Consider the following 23,403-nt stretch of genomic DNA (forward strand, 5'->3'; position numbering starts at 1 on the left):
GTAGTTGCTAAGGATTGTCTTAATAACTGAAAATAGTATATTTTTCCCCTCTAGTATATGAAGTTATGAGAAGTGTTACCAGGAAGACTTGGGTAGTTAATATTAGGGCCATAAATGTTTCACCCAGTGTATGAGATGATTTATATTAATGCACCAATCAATATTAAAAAGTACTTTTCTTTTTTATTAAGGAAAGGGTAGATAAAAGAAAGTGATAATTCTTTCTCAACTGGAAAAATTTATGGAAATTTTAAATAAAAACTTTATTGAGATGTTTTTAAATTGTTTGATTCTCTACTAGACTAACCTGCCCAGGACAACCTCCCACCTAAACTATCACAACAGTCACCGTCTCCTTCCTTCCAACTCTGTCATTACTGTACAGTTTGTGCCTTTAATACAACTCAGGTATCTATACCTGACATCAATGCCCCATATCCCAGGCAGAACACTAGGGGACTTAGGTAGAAAATGAGTTTCTCTGTTTTTGTTTTTGTTTCCTACTATAAGGTCCACTGAATTCCTCCTACTGAAATCAGTACTCAATATCAAATTACTTTTTATTAAAGTATTCTCTGATGGTATATTATTGACCAGCCTCCCTGGAGTTGATGAACGGGAGACAAAAGGAGAAAAATTGATGGTTTCTGTTAAAATCACCTTAATATTAATAGGCTTTATGAAGGCAATTACTGAAGCAAATAGTATTGCAAATTATTGAGAACTTATGACAAAAACTCATAATTTACATGCCAGCAAGGGCAGACAAACAAGAAAAGCAGCCTAAGCCTGGGTCTCTGGGCTACAGCTCAGCCAGCACATACATGTCCAGTGCAAATGCTGGAAAAGGACTCCAGGGAGCATGTTCATACACAGTGGCAAGCTCCTCCCCACCACATTTTGGTTTTTCAGAAGTTTTAATATTTTTTTTTCAAAACCTCTTTGAAAATCAGTCTGTTTCTGATGTTATGTTATTAATATCACAAATTTTCTTGAGTCCTTTCTGTGTCAAGACTTGAAGTTACAGAGATGATTAAGTCATTGTCTTGATCTCAGGGAGTCTAGAGTGTAAGAGAGGAAAATCAGAGAGACAAGTGACTGGGACAGGATGGTATAAATAGGGTAAAGAGAGATGAACACAGAGTGCGATGGAAACAGAAATGAGGGCAGGCGTATTCTGAATGGAGAGAACGGGTTTGAACAAACCTACACAGAAGGTGAAGGAATCAGGCAAGATAGTGCCAAAGGGAAATCTTCCTAAGCAGAGGGAGGTTTACAAACAGAAAAGAAGGGGGCTGTTTGTGGCTTGAAATTAGGGTGTGGCACTGGAAAATTAGAGTTTCTAGAGTCACCCTTGGCTCTTACTAGCTATATGGCCTAGAGGAACTTGAGGTTACTTCTCTCCAAGTCATAGTTCCCTCATTGATAAAATGGAGATAGAAAATTGAGCACACAGTTATCCAAATTCTATTTAATTTTTTTAATGTCCTATTCAAGCTCAGACTCTGCCACAATTGCTTTTCTGATTACTGAGAATGATCCTACACTAAAAATTAAATTCCCGTAGCGGTGACAATGTGATGATCACTCAACATAGGACCTTGAGCAAAGCTCTCTCTTAAGTTCCTTTGTCAACATCATTGTTCTCTGAAGGGAAGGAAACTTGTACTGCATAATTCCAAAAGGCAGAAATAGAGCTGACAGAAATTATGGAGAAAGATTTTTGTTATTTTTGTATTAAATAAAAAAGTAAATACATGCTAACAATCAGAATTGGATGACAGTGAGTGACATAGGCTTCAAAGTGAGGAAGGAGTTCTCTGTCGTTAGGGGCTACTAATTGGATCCAAAGAGAAGATAAATGACTTTCTTGTGCTTTATAAAAGAGTATACTTCCTTACATTATATTGTCAACAGTTTTACTAATAACCCGTTTGTAACTTGGAAATCATAACTTATAAATTGCCTTGGATTTCTTTTGTACTCTTGACACTGTAAGATAACGAAGCAGTTGCTCAGTTAATTTTTTAATTGCATTGAAGATTGGATGGATGGAAGGAACACAGAACAACAAAAAGAGATAACCAACAGCGTATTTCATGACAGGGCTGTAGCCTCTGGATCATAAACCCACCTAATCAAAAGATGGTCTGCTGACTACCAGCAGTAGCACTTGAGAGCTTGTTAGAAAAACAGAATCTCAGTCCCACCCCAGACCCGCTGACTCAGACGGTGCCTGTAACAAGGCCCCGGGTGATGTGGATGCACGCGAACGTGTGAGAAGCACTGCCGTAGAAGCACGTTTCAGGTGGTCTCTAAAGGTGCTCAGAATGAGAGCTGCCACCATCATCTGTTTGGAAGCTTTTGTCTTCATCAGCTCTGACAGTTTCTTAAGTGTGTTCTGAGGGAGTCCAGCTGTAGGCTGCTTTCACCTTTTTCTTTTGTCTGTCCTCTCATTTGCATAGCAATCCTAGGCCAGGAAAAAGACCTTAGAATGATTAAGCTTTATTCACAGAAAAGCACTGTCAGGAATGAAGAACGATTGTCAAATGTGTTAAGGATTCCATAGGAAAAATGAAATTATCCCTCAGGTCATTATTGCATCAGGGCATGGACCTCAAATGGATCTGTGGGAAGGTTTTCCTCCCTGTGATACCAGTAATATCAGGTTAGGACCCTGTCACAGGTCCCACTCTGTAGTCAGCTGTGGGCCCTGCCCTTCCTGAGCCCCAGAAGTCAGCTGCATTTCCCAGGGTCACCAAACTAGTAATACTGTGGAGCCAGCGTTAGCAGTCTCAGTTTCTGCCACTGAACCCCTTGTTTTACCTGCTGTACTTTGCTGCTGCTTGTAAAAGTTATAGATAAAAGCCAAATGATTTAGTATATATTTACAAACTCTACCAGACTGCATTACTGTTGCTAAATGTATAGAATGAGAACTGAGAACTGACATGAGTTGTACCTTCTGTCTGCTCTACTTGTCTTTCAATAAGCAGCCAAAAAAAGTATGAGGACAATAGAAGCAAAAGTATACATAGTAATTCCCACTTACAAGTGCCTATTAGGCTAAACGCTTTACATACCCTATACATAAACTTCACAGCTATTCTGCAAGAGAGTGATATCATTAACCCCATCTTACAGGTAGGAAAACTGAGGCTCAGAGATGAAGTGACAGAACTAAATTCAAATATGGGTATGTTGAAACCCAAAGCGTATGTTTTCTTATCACATTTAAAACCTTTTATTCGTCTATAAACTAAGTCATTTCTGATTAGTCAATACTTTCTTGTATCTGTTCATTCAAAGCATGTATTTCCATGAAAGTTTTCCACTACACAATCCTTTGAGTTTTTTTCATATCTTAGTTTCAGAACCAGAAACCATGGTTACCCTGCTAAAAAATGCAGACAGAAAGAACCATTATAGTTCATTCGTTCATCTGCTTTTGAAACTTTCTCTGCAGATGTGTTATCTTTCTGCTCTTCCATTACACTCATTCTGAGCAGTGTGGCACCCTGTTCCTATCAGTTTGGATCTACTTTTCAAGTTTAAAAAAAATTCTGTTGATTATCAATATAAATGTCATCCAACAGACCCTTTTTCTCATCTCATCCCATGTTGTCAGTCCAGCTGTTCCCTTTACCCTGAACATCATTTATAGCACTCAACGAATGCTTTGTAGTGTGACAAGACTCTTGTGTTAGCAAGTCACTCTCCTTCATGCCATTCACCCACCAGTGTCATCTAAAGCAGTGTTAATGCTGTGCTGCTTAACACCGTTCTTGTGGAATTTCCACACTTAAAAAAATAAATCTTCAAAGCATCTTTTAGAGATAAGTATCCATACCTACTAGATGTATCAAATGACTTGTCTCAAATTCTGTAGCAGGTAATAATTCCTTACTACGATTCCATACGCCCAGTGACACATAACGAAGAATACCGATGATTACGGGAAAGATTTATGAGCTTCTTGAATATGTAAATTTATGTCTTTCAATTTGATGAAAGGACACGTTTGTATATTCAAGAAACATATTGAATATTTTGTGGTCCATATAGTACTTTGGATGGTGATGGTGGGGTATTGTATAAGGAAGCAGGAAGCCTTAATTATTTAATAGTTTACATATATGCTAATTAATTGAAGTAGCACAAAGGAGTTAGATGTACTCTATCTACAAACTACTGTTTAATCACATTGAAGATTTTTCCTGATATATACTGGAGATACAAAGTAAAGCAGTGCAGAAACTATAGTGTCTCTGTCAGTGCAGTTCAGAATGATTGAAATTTATATAAATTGTCAATCTTTATTGAGTCAGAAAACATTTCAGAAAACATTTCAAACACTTTATATGTACTGTGTAATTTTTCCCTCATAATAACACTAGGAAGTGGGTCCTATATTTATCCCATTTAACAATTGAGGAAACTGGCTTGTAAAGTTCTGACTCTTGGTTGGTTTGAATGTTAACTGGCAGGTCAAGTTAAGCTATCGAGGACATGAGGAATTGAATTCAGATCTGATTCCAGTGCCCTTGACTCTTGACCAACATTTGTACTGTACCAATATTTATGGCCTAAGATAAAAAAAAAAAAGAAAAACTAATTTACATTACTCATGAAAAGGTTATCTAAGGGTGAGATTAATTTATAGGAAAAAAAGATGTTATTTCTTTTAATTGCTTCAGATTTCTTGTGTTAAAATTAGGTTCAACTGCTAACACCAAATATCCACTTATAGTGGCTTCACCCCGTAGAGATTTTATCAGCAACCCTACACGTCCATTCAGGGTCCTGGCTCCCTCTAGCTTTTGGCTATACTTTGCTGAGCTTGTCACTTTTGTCTTGCGAGCTTGTCATCTTACAACCATGTCCACATCACATGCAGGACGAAGGGAAAGGAGAATGCCAACTGTAGTTTTAAAGAGCTTCCCATAAATCTCATTCAGTGCTAGTGTGTCATTGACCAGACAGAACTAGATCACAAGCTACCCATGGCTGCAAGAAAGCTGCAAAACTGAGGGATTTTTGTTGTTGTTTTTTAATGTTACTGGTATTTTAAAACAGTCTTAGGTTTACAGAAAGATTTCCAAGATAGCACAGAAAGTTTCCCCGTAACCCACATGTAGTTTCCCCTAGTATGGCTTGTTTCTTTCAATTAATGAACCAATATTGACACATTATTAACTACAGCATTGACACAGTATTAACTACAGTCCAGTTCAGATTTCCTTAGTTTTTATCTAGTGTCCTTTTTCCCTGGGGTACCACATCACATTTAGTCATGTCTCCATAGGCTCCTCTTGGCTGTGAGAGTACCTGAACTTACTTTTTTTAATGATCTTGACACTTTGAGGCGTACTGGTCAGATCTTTTGTAAGATGTCTCTCAGTTGGATTTTGTCATGTATTTTTCTCATGATTAGCCTTGGGTTATGGTTTGGGGAGTGAATGCCATTTTCATCCCATCATATCAAGGTAAATACTATCCACATGACTTCTCGCCGTTCATGGTACGATCACCTGGCTGAGGTGGTATCTGTCAGGCTTCTCCACTACCGTAAGGGTATTGCTCCTTTTACTCGTTGTCCACTGCATCTTTTAAAAGGAAGTCACTATGGAGAGAATCCCTCTTTAAGGAGTGGAGAATTAGAGTTCACTTCATGGTGGGTGGGATATTTACAAAAATTATTGGGAAGATTTGTCTCTTCTCCCTTATTTATTTATTGATTCAATCATTTATTTATATCAATATGGACTCATTAATTTTACACATTGGGTTACAATCTAATACTGCTGCATTCTGTTGCTCAGATTTCTTTTAGTGTTGGCCACTGGGAGTTCTTTAAGTAGGCTCTTCTGTTCCTTTGACATACCCCCATGATTTGGGGTTTTTATTTATTGGTTTATTATTTTTTTAGCACTTCCTTAAGTTCTGGCACTACAAGTTGCTCCAGACTCATCTTGTATGTATTTCTACCTCTAGTCCTGGAATCAGCCATTTCTCCAAGGAACTCTTGCTCTGTTTATTGGGGAGTGGTATTAGGACACAAGATCGGGGTGCTAGCTCTGCTGTTGCTACTGGAATATCCTTGTTTCCAGACTCTCTCAGCTGACAGAGCAAGGACATATGTGTGTGTATAATAACCAATGTCTATACATATAACTATGCTTATTTCTTTAACCATCTGTATCTATAGTAAACTGAACATGAGTTTATACTAATGTCTCTGATTGTAATCTGTTACCACATTGATGATTGTAGCCTCTTTCCCTTGCTTATCTATAATGTCCACTCCAACAGGAAAAACCTTGCTCTCACCATACATTTATTTATTTATTATTACCTACCAGGAATAAATGAGAGTTCCTTTTGTTCCACTTCCTCACCAACAATTGGTATATCCAGTTATTTTTTTATTTTAGTTATTTTAATAGGTGTGAAGTGGTATCTCATATTTTTTAATTTGTAATTCCTTAGTGACAAATGATGTTGAACATCTTTTTATTTGATTATTTTCCATCTGTGTATATCTTCTTTGGTGAGGTGTCTGTTCAGATATTTTGCCCATTTTCTAATTGGGTTATTGATCTTTTCAAGGACAAGTTTTTGGTTTTGTTAATTTTCTCTTTTGTTTTTGTAAAATGAGTTTTTAACTGTGTATTTGCCATCCCAAACACACTGAAGGAGGAGGAAACTGATCTGTAGACAGCATTATCAGCTGCAGTCCTTGTTTAGTGGACCTTGTATAGGTGAGGTGGATCAGGCTGTGTCTTTATTCTCTGGTGTGGACACCCTTTTCTGTACTTATTTCTTCAAATAGAACTTACACATTTTCTCAGGTTTTTGCTTAAGTTGAACCATTCTTGATATAGCCACTTCCTTTCTTCCTCTCTGACTTGAAGTCTCGTGTTTTACATTAGAAATACATAGATATGTTGAATTCTACTTTAGAAAGTGCTTGTATTTATTTAAGAATGCTATTTTATATTACCATGTAGGTGATACATTATTTGGGAAAGTACAATTTATTTTCTGTCTGGTGGAACTGTGGCATTTGCTTTGGTCTCTGGCTTTGCTCTCTAAGCCTCAGTTTCCTTGTCCATAGAAAAGCAAGGTAAGTCCCACTTGATGGTGTGATCCTGGCATGGTATCATGTGGAAGTCAACAGTGCACGCAGCCTCTCCAGATGTCATAGCTTCCTGCTATGCATACTAGCCAGAAATTAAGTCTGAATTTCTTTGATATTGTTGTTGCTGGACTAACTGCCTGAATGACTTAACTTCCTTTTGGTAGATAACTGTTTCTTGTTTGCTTTAGTTCTCACTTTGCTTATGATTTCCTTATTCCTTTTTACAGAAATACAGCACATTGATTTTTATGAGGTTTAAACATATATGAATAATGGAATGTTAGAGAATATGATGAATATTGCTAATTTGACCCTCTTGCTTGCAGGGGAAGGGGAGGAGTCACAGCCCGGCCCGTTGGAGTTGGTGTCCCCCGAGGGACACCAACTCCCAGGGGAGTCCTATCTACCAGAGGGCCAGTGAGTCGGGGAAGAGGACTTCTCACTCCGAGAGCAAGAGGAGTCCCCCCAACTGGATACAGACCTCCACCGCCACCCCCAACACAAGAAACCTATGGAGAGTATGTAAGTGAAAGTATCAAACAGTGGCACTGGACATTGTAACCAAGTACCCTCCCTCACCTCATTTTAGCTCTTGAATAATTCTCCCTTAGTTCAGCAAACATTTATTGGATGCTAAATAAGTACTTAGTACTAGAGGTACAAAAATGACATGACCTCTTTTTTCAAACAGTTTAAATCTAAGGTATGGGAGAAAAATTTGAGTGGTGGGGAGGTGCAAGGCTGGGGTCCAGGAGACGTGTTATCAAGCTCTTATAAGAGTTTAACATAACATTCTTTCATATGCTACTCTTCTGAATACTTCAGTCATTTAAAAAATAATTGCCTGCATATACCAAGATGGTTTCACCCTTAAGTGTTCCCTCTTAAACTATGCTGCTGAGTGTAGATTTTTGATGGAATTCTCAGGGAAGAAGACAAAAGTTCTTTTTTTTTTTCCAGTTGATACAGATCAGTGAGCTTTTTTATTTACCATTCAGTGTTTCTTTGAATGGTTCATAGACTGATTAAACATAAGAGAAGGAACCATGAAAATTGAGAGAGAAAGAAATTCTTTAAGAATATAACCCACCCTGGGATTCTTACTGTAATATCTTAGTTTACCACAAATGAAGAAAATAAGATGCAATGGATAAAGGATTCATATTAGTAACTGAAAATATTAAAGTAAGAGTATATCAGCTGTTTTCAGTGACAGGAATAAAATGCAAAAACCAATAGATTTTCATGTTTTACTTTAATGGCACTCTCTTGCTCAGTATCTTTTTTGCATAGTTTCTAAAGATTGCAGTAATCCCTGGGCCACAGACAACATCTTCTGCTTCATCTGTAGCCACTGGAAAGATCAAAATCTTTGTCTTGGACATACTGAACTTTTTGTAATTCCCTGACCAGGCCGTGTTTTCTTAATGCTTGCAGACTTTTTCTCATGCTGCCTGCTCAGGCTAAAATGATCTTCTCATGTTTTGTGTGAGTTTCTCCTATTCATCCTTCTAGACTTAGGTCAACTATTGCTAGGTAAATTCAGAGGAGGTAATAGCTTACCTATTGAACATTACTACAGTTGTTATATTTCTCTCCCACCTAGACTGTGACCTTCTGGACAGGGGGGATGGATAACTATTATATCTTTATACTTGGCAAAGATTACATACTTGGAGCTCAGTGAATTACATTTAATGAATAAATCCCACAGTAAACAGTCACCATTTTGTTATTCAGTCGAGGAAGGATGTGGCCCCATCTCTTCTCTTTTTATTCATTACAGTTTGACTTGTTCCTATTTCCTAATATTCTTATCAAACTTAAAATAATCATTCCTTGAGCTCTTCCACAAATGCTGAGTCTCCTAAAAGTAGCAGAGACTATGAAGGTGAGGAAATGTTAAATTCCTTTTAGGTCAGTCCCGTGTCTGTTTATTTCCACCTCGGCTTATGTTGATTTCTCTTAGGTTTGGATTTAACGTAGATGTGGCTGGATGATGCCGTGGAAATTGCCAGGCAGAGAGTGTAGGAAACCTGGATCCTAGTCTCCATTTTACCGTAAATTTTAGTATCAGTCAGACAAGGTGTTTTAACCTTTTTGGCTTCACAATCCACTTATTTCAGAAAGAGCTGTTGCCTTCTTTACCTGTAATTCATCTTTCCTCTCAATAAAGATTGACTGAATTTCTGCCGTGTGAACCAGGCACGCATATTCTCTGTATCAGCATGTATACACTAGTGAGTCTGGAAAGAAATTACATAGATGAGTAAAAATAAAAATTATTTGAAAGGTTAAAGTCCAAGGAAGGAAAAGCAAAAGGAAGACATTTGGTTCTGCTACTTGTTGCTCTGATTTTTTTGATAAATGATTGGAAAGGCATTGAAACAATTGAATCGCAGAGTATTCTGTTGAGTTAATTTACTCCCCTTTCCATCCACTCAAGGATGATGGCACTGTAGAAGAATGCCTGAGTCCTTTCAGGAGCAGACAAAAGTCTGAGAGCTCCTAAGGGGGAAGGCAGCCTGCACTGCTTCTGTCCCATGCTCACTGCACTTGGCATGCTTCCAGGCACTGGCTGACGCTGCAGCTGTGGTTTCAACACAAGCCAATACTCTTTTGGTCACACCATAGTGTTACCTTCAAATAACTGTTGGCTACATCTGCCATCATCGTTTCAATTTGGCTGAAATGCAGCATTTGCAATTTCATCAACTTCATACAGTAATAACTCTTGCACACATAAAATGGCTGTGTGCTTTCCAGATATGCTCTGGGAGTATAGTGGGACACGAGAGAAAAAAAATGTTATCACGATATACCTCTTTCCCCAAGTTGAATTACTGTCATTAAGGACTCGCATTATAAATGTTATAACTTTTCCACTTAACTTAGTATCTATTATTCCTGAGAATACCTTTTAAGATTTTAACTAAATTTCCTCATTTAGCCTAGCATTTTGTAAGCCCTCTTGATACAATTATAGTGAAAGCTTCAGGAGCTGAACACTGTATATAACAAACTATTGCTGGTAGTTGGTATAAGGAGTAGATAAAGCCCCTCTCCTCACCTACAGTGGCCACCATTAGTAACACTGCCTCTCAGGTATGCTCTTCTGACGTTATCTTCTCCCCTGACCCAATTTTAATTGAATTTCCTGCTTCTAGCCTCTCTGGTACAGCTTTGCAGTCTCTGGGATACTTCCCCAGACGTTGGCCATTGGTCTTCACTGTTTGAAATTCTAAAGATCACTCACACACCACACTTATGTTTGTAGCATGGGAAGAGGGAGGAAAGTATAGTCTGCTTTTAAATTTTTTGTCTGTTTCTTTCTTCCTAGAATTTTAGATAGGGTGGGTGCACTATAAGATATCAAACTTAAAAAGCAAAGAATCCTATAACACAAAGAAATGGTTATTCATTCATGTATCAAGGAGAATAGTTGGTCTTCTTAGAATATACTAAAATAATTATAACAATGAACTGGAATAGTCATAAATTAGATTCTAAATTCCATGGCAGTGGGGACGGACTCCTCCCCCCAATTCACCTTTTTATTTTCAGCAACTAGTATGATGTCTGGCACACAATAGGTCTTTTGTAAATATTTGGTAAATGAATGGATGAATGGATATTTTTAAGACTGAGCTTTTAAAAATTGCCATCTGTGGAGAACCGGGCACAGATACTTCTGTATGACTTTTCAGTTTTATTCACATATCAATTTTCATATGACATAATTATTAGCATATAGCTATATGTACAACCATTTTTTGGCATTGTCTATTTTTCAGGTTATTAACTTCTAGGAAGAAATACTGTATTTCTTAATTAGTTTAATCTTTAGACACTAGCATAGTTTTTGGCACATCATAAGCACTTAGTAAATGTTCGCCAGACTAAATAACCCTAAACAGAGACTTGATAAGCTGTTCTAATGAAGGTTACCATTGATTTTTTTTCCCAAGTCATTATTAAAACCATCTGGTGGGAAGAAATGTGATAGTTGGCATTTGAAAGAATAACTCCCCTAAGTTGTTTTCTAGTGCTCAAAGGGCAGTCACAGGTTATAAAGGAATAAGACTAATTTTGTGTAGCTCCTAAAGGAAACAGAGTAACATACTGTAAATCTCATTGCAGTATGAAAAGGAACTTCCAAGAAGGACGTAATATTTCATGAGAAACCGCTCTCCACAAGGCACTTTCATGTATGTCATGTTATTCTCACAACCATGCAGCGACGTAGTATGGTCTGCATCATACAAGTGAGAATTTAAGATCTGGGAAGTTAAGTGTCTGGCCCAAAGTAAAGAAGGAGCAGATTCAGGATTTAACATTCAAGGCCTATTTTCTATCTTAAAAAATCACTGCTTTATTTAAAAATAAAAAAGAATGTTCCACCAGCTGAGATTATAATAAAATCTCTTCAGTTTAAGAGAAAGTGCAGCAGATAATGCATATTCACCTTAACAGGAATGCCATGAAAGGGATAATAGGACACTGAATTAAATGATATCTGTGTGTCCCTTGCAATTCACTAATTCTGTGGTTTTTAACCTACTCTAAGTAGGTAAATGGAAATGGAGAACTTTTAGAAAGAATGGGATAACATGGCATCAGGATTAAAACAACAACACCAACAACAACAAAATGAGCAAACCTCTACTATTACATTGGTTAACGGGGAAAAAAAACAGACTCTAAAATAATTCAAAAAGTTTATTCTGTGCCAAATGTGTGTGACCAGCCCAGAGTACATAGCCTCAAGAGATCCTGAGAAAATGTGCCCTCGGTAGCTGGGTTACAGTTTGGTTTATACATTCAGGGAGATGGGAGTTACACGTGATATCCTAAGTCAGTATGTGGAGGGTATGAATGGGTTTGGCCCAAAAGGGCGGGACATCTCTAAGCTGAGAGTTATAGTTTATAGGTGGGATTTAAAGATTTTTTGATTTGTAATTGGTTAAAGAAATGAAGGTTATCTAAAGGCTTGGAATGTTTTAACTTAAAATAAGGATGTCTGTTAATCCCAGACAGGCTACTGAAACTCAGGTAATCTGTTGAGTAAATTGATGGCCTGCAGGTGTGGTTTAAGCTGTGTGTTGTTTAGCCTTAGGCCTGTTAATGAGTTACAAAGGGTATCTCCAAGAAGGGAAGGGGGCATGAGGAGGAGCCATGTCTGATCTCCTTCCTCATGGCCAGCAACTCAGCTTTAGGGTATATCTGGGATCACCTTGGCCAACGGGGGATCTATTCATTCAGCTGGGGGGCTTAAGGTTTTATTTTAGTTCACACATTTATTGGAAAAAATAAAAGCAGCATTTTCAAGCATCTATATCTCTGAGAAGGGCCTGTCATTCCTTTGGAACTCAGAAATGTAATTTTTAAAGATCTCCTTGGAATATATTTATAGTGATAAAGGTTTGATTTCTATAGAGCTTGTTCGATTATAACTAACTCATTTTAACTTTCATTTAATATTTACTATTTGAGGCTATTATTTCCAGAATAAAGGATGAGAAAAAAAAAGTAAAATCAGTTGCTTATTTGAACAAAAAAGGGGAAAAATCCTATTCTTTCAAATCCTGCTGTCAATGGAAAAAGACCCAAACTCTGTGAAACAATTTAAAGAGGTTTATTCAGGGCCAAATATATGTGACCATGGCCTAGAGAGCCACACTCAAGAAGCCTTGAGCAAGTGGTCTCGTTGTGGTTGGGTTATGGTTTGGTTTTATACATTTCAAGGAGACAGGAATTACATGTATTTATAAATCAATACATGGAAGGTGTACTTTGGTTTGACCTTAAAAGGCAGAACATCTCGAAGCAGGGGATTCCAGTTTATAGGAGGGTTTAAAGACTCTTTGATTTGTGATTGGCTAAAGAAATGAAGTTTTGTCTAAAGGCTTGGAATGTTTTAAATTAAGATAAAGAAGTCTGTTAATCAGAAACTAGCCACCAGATAAATATACCCAGACCCACATGATCTATTAAGTAAATTGATGACCTGCACCTCCACTGTTCACCAACATGGAAATGCTCCAACCCTCTTCAGTTGGGGTTTTAATGGAAGCTTCATAATGTAGACGTGATTGATTAAATCTTTGGTCATTGTTGCTTAACTCAACCTCCAGCCCATCTCCTCAACCAGAAGGTCAGGAGTGGGGCAGAACGTTCCAACCCTTTAATTATAGGGTTGGTTCCCCTGACAGCCAGCCTCCCTCAATCCCCGCCATCCCCGCCACCTCCCCCTCAATCCTTAGGGACTTTGCAGAAGTCACTTTATTAACATAAACTCTGCTTTTTTTAGTTGGAGGGGGCTTGTTATGAATAATAAAAGGCCCTTCTTTTACCTTTTATGGCTTTTATCACTTAGGAAATTCCAAGAGTTTTAGGACCTGTGAGCTAGGAGGTATAGAAGACCAAAATATATATTTCTTATTATATATCACAGTATCAAAACTACCAAATCTAAATCTCTAACTATGTCCGTTATCACCTTCCTATGGCCCTCTCTCCCTGAATGCCCTGTGTCACTTTGAAAACTATGGTGTAGACAGAGTACAAAAGAACTCATTCTTCTCCAGAGTTCCCTGTTAGGGTGAATGGCACTACCACATACCCAGACCCCAAGATCTCATTCTTCCAGCCTCTCTGTTCTTCATTTGCAGTTACCACCTCTTTTCACTTCTTCCTCCTGAATAACTCTCTGATCTCCAGTTCATCCGTGTTGAAGCTGGTTTGGTTATGACTCTGTCTTTGTTCATTCATTTATTCCTAGCAGCCAACACATGGTAGTCACTCAGTAAATACTGGCTGTTTGGAAGGATGGATGATGCACAGACAGTTGTCATAGCCTCCTCAGTAGCACCTTTACTTGTAGTCTTGCTCCAGCCCTAGTTCCTTTCCTTAAATAGTTTATCCTTACCACTTTTAGTGTACTTTCTAGTATCTAAAATTTTATATGCTTCTACTCCTAAATTCCCCCACAATATAAGGAGAGAGAAGTAGTTTAGAATTCTAGAAGGACCTTAGTCTCTTCAGGATGAAGTTAAAAAACTTGTGTACTTGATATTAGAGGACCTTGCTGACTGTCTTCCTGTCCACTTGTTGTTCAGTCTCATCAGCCTCCGCTCCTCCCAGATCGTCATTTTACATTCCCTCTACACCAACTGCCTGTCCTTAAACACATAGGGACTTTAACACTGTCTCTCTCCGCATGCTTCTCTTCTGGTGCTCTTTCTTGTTTTTTGCACACCACCCCTATTTTCTACTTACTCTTCAACCATGGAGACTTCTGGACCTAATCAGACGTAGTTAGCAGATCTTTCATGTCCCTTGATCACATTGTACCCACCTCTGTGTTTACTTACTTGTCCTTGAGCGCAGTAGACTGTGGGATCCTTTAGGGTAGGAGATATGTCTTTATCTTAGTTTGCCCAGGGACTGACATTATGGAGATCCCAAATAAATGTGTGGAAGATGGACGTCTTGGCCTTTGTTAATGCCAACGAATTCTGTGTCATGCTGTGTATGATGTATGCTTTTCAACATATTTACTGAAGTAAAATTGAATATCTTAAGCCAGTTTTAGCAAACATAACATAGTCTGTTTAGTAAGCTAATAAATATGAAAACATAATATAGTCTGTTTAGTAAGCTAATAAATATGAAAACATAACATAGTCTGTTTAGTAAGCTAATAAATATGAAAAACAATGCAATTTAATACAGAATATTATTCTGAGAGGCAAAAGGTAGTCATGTGTCACTTAATGACAGGGATACACTCTGAGAAATGCATCCTTAGGTGATTTCATCTTGTGCAAACATCTTGGGGTGCACTTACACAAACTTGGATGGTATAGCCTACTACACTCCTAGGCTATATGATATAGCCTCTTGCTCCTACTCTACAAAGCTGTACAGCTTGTTACTATACTGAATTCTGTACGCAATTGTAACACAATCATAAGTATTTGTGTATCTAAACGTAGAAAAAGTACAGTAAAAATATAATGTAATCTTACAGGACCACCATTGGTATATCCAGTTCCCAGTTGACTGAAACATTTTGCTGTACTAGTTACTATCCCACTTCCCTTCATTATGACCATCTGTTGTCTTCATATGCAAATTATTTAGCTTTTCTGGGCCTTAGTTTTTGTTGTTGTTTTTTGGATTTTTTAAATCTGCAAAATGGTGATGATGATATTTAGCTAGTAGTTCAGCAGGTTAGACCAGATGATAATCTTAACCTCTTTCCAACTCGAATATTCTATAATGGATTGATTATTTTTTGTCAAAACTTGATTTCCACTATAATCATCCTAAAGATGGTTTTTGTAGTAAAAAATTATATTTTCATCAAATAGAAACATTGATATTGAAAAGTAAGTTGGAAAATAAACAAAACACACATTTTAATGATGATAGAAACAAGCTATAAATGAGTGTGAGTCTTTTGAATCATAAAGTTTTGAAAAATATTTTAAAAAATGAGACTTTTTAAAAAAATACAGACTTGCCATCCCTTAACATGTATAAACTAAAATTGTCTTAAAAATTCTAATCATATTATTCTCTAACTCAATTATTATTATATCAACTATCTACTCATAGGAAGTATTTATCATTCACTAATATCTCTTAATATCTTAATATTGTGTAATTATCCTAAGGTTTTGAGGCTGAGCTGATGCTTTAAACATAACTGTGGTAGGGTATTGTAGATGAAATCATGCAGATTCATCAGAATATAGAACCTTTTTTTTCAGCAGGTATTCGATATGCTTTGATTATCCAGCTGCAAGATATTTATTGAATAGAATGTGGAATTGCCCTTAAATCACCTCCTGCGATGTGGTAGTGCCTACTTAAGAGAGGGAGGCTAAGGGAAGGCCAGGCTGATGAAGGTCACTGGAGCCTGCACTTTGCCTTAGTTACATGTTTTTAAATGAGACGCTGGAGGTCCCTCAAGGCTGCCATATGGCTCGGAAGTAGCCAAGCCAAGTGCATCTGACTACAGTACCCATGCGCTTTTCTCTACAGACCCTCTGGTCAGAATGTGAAGTAGGTAGCCTAAAGGCATCTATACATCTGGAATGTTCCACAGGGGACTTTGATGTACAGTGGAGACCACTGTCGTGCTGCACTTTGACTTACGTGGTTGCATACAGTCCTCACAACAGCATTGCCAGGTGGTATTCTCAGCTGGAAAGGAAGAGTCACAGTCACTAAGTCTCAGATAGAGAAAGTAACCAGCCAGTGCCATTCATGGACCAAGATTTCGATCCCAAATTCTCTAATCCCTAGTCTAAAGCTTTTATTCCCAGGATTCTAAATTATATAATGTCGTGACCTAGAAGAAAGTAGTTGAGGAAAGAGTACAAGAAGTGAGCTAAAGACACAACCGTAAGCATATATCAAGGCGTAACTGGTCGTGGACCTTTTTTAAACTGATTCCCTGATGTGGTATATCTTACTGACTTGACCTTTTTCTAAACTGATGCCCTGATCTGGTATATCTCACCTGAGCTTCCTTGATGCTTCTTTGCAGAATCATCAACTACAGTCTTAACACCAGTAAAGAAATTATTGCTTTTAATTTATTATAAGTTTGGAAGGATGATACCTGAAACAACTGACATTTGGAAACCATCACAAAATTGTAGGGCAGTGTACCCCTCTTTTATAATTTTTTTTTCTGATTCTGTAATCACAGAAAAGTAGTATACTCTTCAAATCTTTTAAGTTAATGGAAGAAAAGGCAGCTGCCATTTATTGGGTATTTATTGTTTGCAAAGTATTAGTGTGCTGGGTACTTTTCCTGTATTATCTCATGCAGTCTTCACTTCAACCCTGTGAAGTAAAATAGTACTGCCTCTAGACAACTGAAGCTTAGGGGGCTTTGAGAAGATAATTTTCCCCAAATCACACTCCTAGTAAGTACTAAAACCCATGTGGCCATACTTCCTTGCAAGCACTTTTCTAAGCACTTTACATGCATGCATCTTTTTTATCTGTAGAACACCACCATGAGAAAGGTCCCTTTTCAAAGTCACACTGCTGCTGCAGGGGTGGGGATTTGTTCTATAAAATTTGGATTCAGTGAAAAGGCCACACTCAAGGATCCAGAACACCACATGTGGCCCCAACGCTGCAGGTTCCCCACCCCTGAATGGAGAAACTGACAAATGAAGGGGAAAAATTATTTAGTCTGCTCAGGCATAAAGGTTGCTATACAGAATTTGGAGCAAGTGGGATATGATTAAGGAGTACTTGGTTTTACCAGTCTTTCTGCAACTATTTTAGGGTATGACATTTCCTCATAGGACATCTGCATGGATTAACATCATCCAGGATTACAGAGTTAAAGAGATAGTTTTGAATAGGAGCAGAGATCGAAACCTTGTGTTCAGAGAGCAAGTGTGCCGCCTCTGCCTGTTCTGTAGCTTTGTGACTCATTAAGGCTATCTGTATATGATGAAAGTTTTCTCAAAGAAAAGCATGACTACTACCACAAATGGTTTCCTCATCTATAACATGGGAATACAGGGACCACCACTTCTTCCTTTGTGATAAGAATAAGCTCCTGAAATTTTGATGACTAGGATCATCAGTGAAGGCCTTTAGGGAAAACCAAATATATTTTTTAAATGTACATGTTATCCTTTAATGTAGATTTTGTTTAAAGACTCCGTGAAGTCATAATCTTTCCCATTCTTTTGAGAAAGCTAGAACTCACCTTAGTCGTTAATTATATGACGAGTTTGGGGATTTTTGTAAAGATGAGGGTTGTACTGATGGCAGATTTTCCCAATGCAGTGACTACTGGCATAATTTCTGACAGTTAACTAATCTCTAAACTGCTTCAATTATCTTGTTTTCCATAGTGAGAAATTTAATTAAAACAGAGTACAGATTGTGAAAAGGTTATTTATGAAAATGCATTTTAAATGTGAATTGAAAAGCCTAGGGACACCTTTTTATTTTAGATAAAAAGAGGAAGGTTCTATAATTTTTTATATTCATTTTACCAGAAGCAAGGGTAAGAGTGGTATGCAATTTACTTGAAATGTCTGTCAGGAGCCTCACAAGTCTCAATCTTTTTCCTAAATTGCTTGAAAGGTTGACTTATTTTAGAAATGTAAAACTTCAGGAAATAAATCCAGATTTTAAATATATGTGTATAGAGGGTTTTTTTGTTTTTATTTTTTCTCCTTTCCTTAAACAAAAACAACAAATAGTACCTTATCAAGGTCTTGGAAAGCTCTAAAATGACAATGTCACTAAGTCACGCAAAGCAAATTTGGACTTCATAATTAGGCTTGTTTATCCAAGTTAGACAATAATGGTTATACTTGAGCTGATATGACAGGTGTATCATGTCCCTCAGGTGAATTAGGTCTGGGGCAGGGAAGGGAACTTGGGAATCACTAGATTAGTCCTTTGTTATATTGGATTTCCTGCAAGAACCTGCCATCTTAGTTTCATCATTTTCCTTGGGCATTTAACCAGCATTCATAGAACTCATTTTCTGCCTACAAGTAGATCAGAGTCTAGGAAGGAACACAGTGTAGGGAAGGAAAAATAATTTTCTCTCTACCCTTGTGAGTTCTTAGCTGGGATCAACCCCTGTAACAAAAGAAACACAAACAAGTTTATTAACAGGTATAATTCCTATAAACTGAGAGAAACCCAAGGAATGAGTAAATCTCAAAGAGGTGGCTTAGAACTCTGGCTTATATAGCATCTTCAACAAAGGACAGTGACCAGAAGTAGGAAAACCACTTTGAGTCACTAGGGCAACAAATTGTGGGAAGGCAAATCAGTGGACATTTGTTGCTCTGGTGCTATCTCTGGCTAATTAGGGTCTGAAGTTGTCTTCGGTGATTAGCTTTTGCCCCTTGTGTTAGAGAGGGCAGGGAGGGGTACCTTTGTCTTTATAAATTTATGTCTTGCTTTTAGGCGAATAGAAGGCAGAGAACTTTTCTTGTTTCTGCTATTTGCAGTTGCCTTCAGCTCAAAATGCTCTCTATGCTAAAGTAGCGTATTTTGTGATGCCATGTCCGCACTCCTACAAGTTATCACCCTCCCTTTGAATCCTTTCATAATCCCCTCTGTATTTTAGGTGGTCAGTCTCTATTATTTGGGTTCATATATATACATCTTATGTAGAGTACTTATCTTAATGTAATCATTTCTTTATTTGCTTTATTGTTTCCCATTACACTTTATGTTATTGATGGTAGGGGCCATGCCTTTTCATTCACCAGGGCCCAATGTATAGTTTGCACTCAGTATTTGATTTCTTGATACAGAGACAAAACACAACATTCAGGATAAGAATACCTTTAGTTGACTTAAGTACAAAAGATATTTAGAGAGGTGGAAAGAGGGAAGACTGTTTGATGGAATATGGAAAGACTTTCTAGAGGAGATAACATTTAAACCAAACAGGAAAAGGGACTAGTAGCACTCAGGCAGAGCTGGGAGTATTCAAAGGCCTAGACACGTGGAAGGTCATGGTGTACTGCAAACAGCTAGGAGAATTTTGGTGGTGGTGTATTATTGATGATGATGGTGTATTATTGTCGATTGATATACATTATGTTTATTCTATTCAGTTTGTTTGTAGGTAGAGTAGAATGTGAGGTACATGACAGGACATGGAATCTTGAAAGACACTTCATAGCTATAGTAGTTTAAAATAAAATTAAACAGCAGTTTAAAATAGAACCACATTGTCAGGTTGGGTGAAACAAGTGGAAGGCCAGCTGGCCATCTAGATATGTCCTCCAAATGTCCTCATAATGCTGCATTTCCCTGAGGAGTTTGCTGTAACACAAAATCTGGCCTTTGGTTTTACAGGAACAGGAACTATCTCCTAGTGGTTCAAAGCAAAGCTGGGAGCCAAACTACTTTCAAATCCTTGCTCTGCTTTTAATTGCTGTGTGCTGTGTGACCTTAGTGGATAGGGATGCTTAACTGCTCTATGCCTCCATTCCTCATCTATAAACAGGAGTATTAGTTCTTACCACATGGGGTTGTTATGAAGATTAGATAAATTACCATATAGAAAGTCACTAGAGTAGTGCTTGATACACAAAAAGTGATATATAATATTTTTATTGTTGGCTCAGAAATCTCATTCTTCAGTTCACCAATGTAGTTCTATATTTCAGAGTTTGTGTCTCAGATATTCACATGTGAAAAGTATAATATCCAGTACTATTCACATGTACTAGAGTGACTAAAATCAAAAAGATAGTTTCAGGTGTTGGCTAGTATAAGGCACAGTAGGAACACTCCTGTACAGCTGTGGGAATGTGTATTGATACAACCACTTTGGGAAAATGTTTGGCACATTTGGCTATCTGTTAGAGCCTTCACATGCCTCCCAGGACCTAGCAGTCCTACTCCTGGGTGACTCCTCATCAGAGATACATATGTAGATGCACCCGAAGACTTGTGTAAGAACCTTATAGGCAAGAACTATAAAGAAGCAAAATACAAACTAAATACTTTTTTTTTTTTTTTTGAGAGAAGGTGTTGTTCTTGCTCAAGCTAGTTTTGAACTCCTGGCCTTAAGCAGTCCTCCCACCTCAGCTTCCCAGAGTGCTAGGATTATAGGCATGAGCCACTGCACCCAGCCTAAGAAGCAAAATATCTGTCAACAGTAGAATGGATAAAAACAATTATAGTGTAATCATGTAGAGCAATATTTTAAAGCCATGAGAAGGAACCACAGTTTGTTTCTACACATGACAACATAGGTGAATCTCACAAACATACTACTGAATGAAAGAGACCTGGCACAAAATCATAGCTACACTGATTCTATTTACATAAAGCTCAAAACAGGTGAGACTCATTGGTAGTGTCAGAAGTCAAGATGGTGGTTACTTTGAGGGGGTAGTAATCAGGAAGGGGAATAAGGGGAGATTCTGTGGACTGCTGCTGTTCCATTTCTTAATCCTGGTACTGTTTACTTCCAGTGTGTAACCAGCTGTGCCCACTTGGTGAAAATTCCCTAAGCTCTGCACTTAGGATTTGTACCTTTTTATGACTTATTTTATGCTTGACTAAAGAGTTTTAAAATATGACCAATTTGTGAATTAAGAGAATTGTACTACTAAGTAGACCAGATAGTCTCATTTATAACAGAACAGCACATCTTCCTTCAAGCAGAACTGCTGTTATACCAGGTAATAATCTGAAGCTTTCTCAGTGAGTCTAAAAGCTGAGCAAAGAATAATCTTAATGTTAATATTAGAAAACTGATGGCCTGGTACTTACATTTTCGTTGTACAGAAATCTCTGCACTGCGAATTAGATGCACATTTTGGTGGGCCAGAAGTTCTTTCCTCTTCATGGTGGGATTAAAGACATTTGACATCTTTCATGTGGCCAGTCATCTTTCAGACGGGGGCCATTCTTCAAGGAAGAACACTTGAAAGAATGGGCAAATCAGCATAAATCCATTACTAAGGGAATGCTTGCTCTGTGCCAGGCAAAAGGAACACAGCAGTGAACAAGGCACATGAAGGCCCTGTTCTCACGGGGACAGTGTTTCCAGTGGGAGACATGGGTAATAAACGAGTAAATATCAGGTATTGATAAGAATCAGGTCCCAAACTCTTTCTGAGAACAGTTACAGAGAGTGAAAGAAAACAACAAATAAGCAAAATAATAATAATAATGATAATAATTGATGAAGGCATGAATACTAAAAAAGTTTAAAAAAATTACTTGGACTAACAACTTGGAGAAAAATGAAAGCCAAAATGTTAAGTTCAGCATTTCTGGCAGATTTTCCTTTCCTTTGGGGCATCCTTTCTCAACAGGGATTCCTCATCTGAATCACACAATATAAAAATTGATGTGTGTGAATACTTCCTCAACTGTCCCAAGGATGGTGTATAACGAGTATCATTGTGTATGCACAGGAGAGAAGTTGATTCATTTTATATACAGTGGGTACCTTCATGCAGCAGGCTTTATGCTCTCTGGTGGAGCCCTGGTTGAGAAAGGCTGCCGTGGGCTTTTGCTAGTTCCTAAAGAAGGTAGCCAAGAACCTGAATTGAGCTTTAACAGAAACCCAGAGATTGGGGAGGTTAAAAAAAAATTAAATTTAAGGTCCACCAAGTTTGGGTGAAGAGACTAATAAATCCCCTGGGTTTTGGATTAGATCTCAAAAAATCTGTACAGAAGAATACAGAGGGTCAGCTTCCAATCACCTTTGTCCTCTGTGGGACTGAGATTAGTCTGGAATTGCTAATTTACCTATCCCCTACCAAAATCAAATATAAATTCTATCTGGAGAAATACAAAAAAATAATTTTTTCATGTACAATTGCAAAGAATCAAAAAGTACAGTGATATAAGAAAGCATCATAATAAAACACTGAGAAAAACAATAGAAGCAGATCCATAAGAGATTCAGATAGCAAACACAAACTAAGTGTACTCATTATAATCAAGGAATTAAAAAATAAGGTCGATTTAAGCAGAGAACTGGAAAATATAGAAAAAATAGACATTCTAGAACTGAAAAGAAGTAAATAGATGGGTTAAATAGCAGATTAGACACAGCTAAAGAAATAATATACCGGATGTTAGATCAGTGAAGCAGAGATAAGAGACTGGACCGCACAAAAAATAGCATGAAACACAAGGTCTCCAATGGTCACCCCTTTCACTTAAAGCCCAAAGGCCCCACGTGATGTGGCCCCTGCACCTCTCCCCCGCTCACTCCGCTTTCACCTCTTGTCTGAGTTTGTTCCTGCTGTTATAACAAAATACCTTAGACTGAATGATTTATAACTACTAGAAGTTTATTTCTCACACATTTCTGGAAGCTGTTTAGTCCAAGGGGCTGGCAGATTCAGTGTCTTGTGAGGGCTCACTCTCTGCTTCACAGATGGCACCTCCTGCTGTGTCCTCACAGGGCAGAAGAGCAGCAGGTGTTTGAGGGCCTGGAGGGCCAGGCAGCTGCCGGAAGCCTCCTTTATAAGGACATGAAGCCCACTTGTGAAGGCGGAGCCTGCATGTCTTGATCACTTCCCAAGAGGCCCAACCTCTTAAGACCACCAAAATGGGAATTAAGTTTCAATGTGAATGTTGGAAGGACACAAATGTTCAAACCGTAGCCCCCCACACCCCCACCAAGGCCTTTGTATTTGCTGTTCCTCTGTCTGAAATGCTCCCAAAATGCCCCAGATCTGCCTGGCTACTTCCCTTATTTCTTCCACATTTGT

The 23,403-nt window shown here is 37.9% G+C and overlaps 1 protein-coding gene across 1 annotated transcript in view; it reads left to right on the plus strand.

Moving 5' to 3' along the window:
- Window positions 1-23,403, plus strand: part of KHDRBS3 (KH domain containing, RNA binding, signal transduction associated 3) — a 180,766-nt gene that overhangs the window by 111,148 nt on the left and 46,215 nt on the right. Inside the window, exon 9 of the mRNA XM_012647978.1 lies at window positions 7,468-7,663. Within this exon, the coding sequence (XP_012503432.1) occupies window positions 7,468-7,663 (196 nt within the window). The remainder of the gene's footprint in view (window positions 1-7,467; window positions 7,664-23,403) is intronic.

The sequence above is a fragment of the Propithecus coquereli genome, unplaced genomic scaffold, assembly GCF_000956105.1.
Source record: "Propithecus coquereli isolate 6110/MARCELLA unplaced genomic scaffold, Pcoq_1.0 Scaffold28, whole genome shotgun sequence".
Lineage (NCBI taxonomy): Eukaryota > Metazoa > Chordata > Mammalia > Primates > Indriidae > Propithecus > Propithecus coquereli.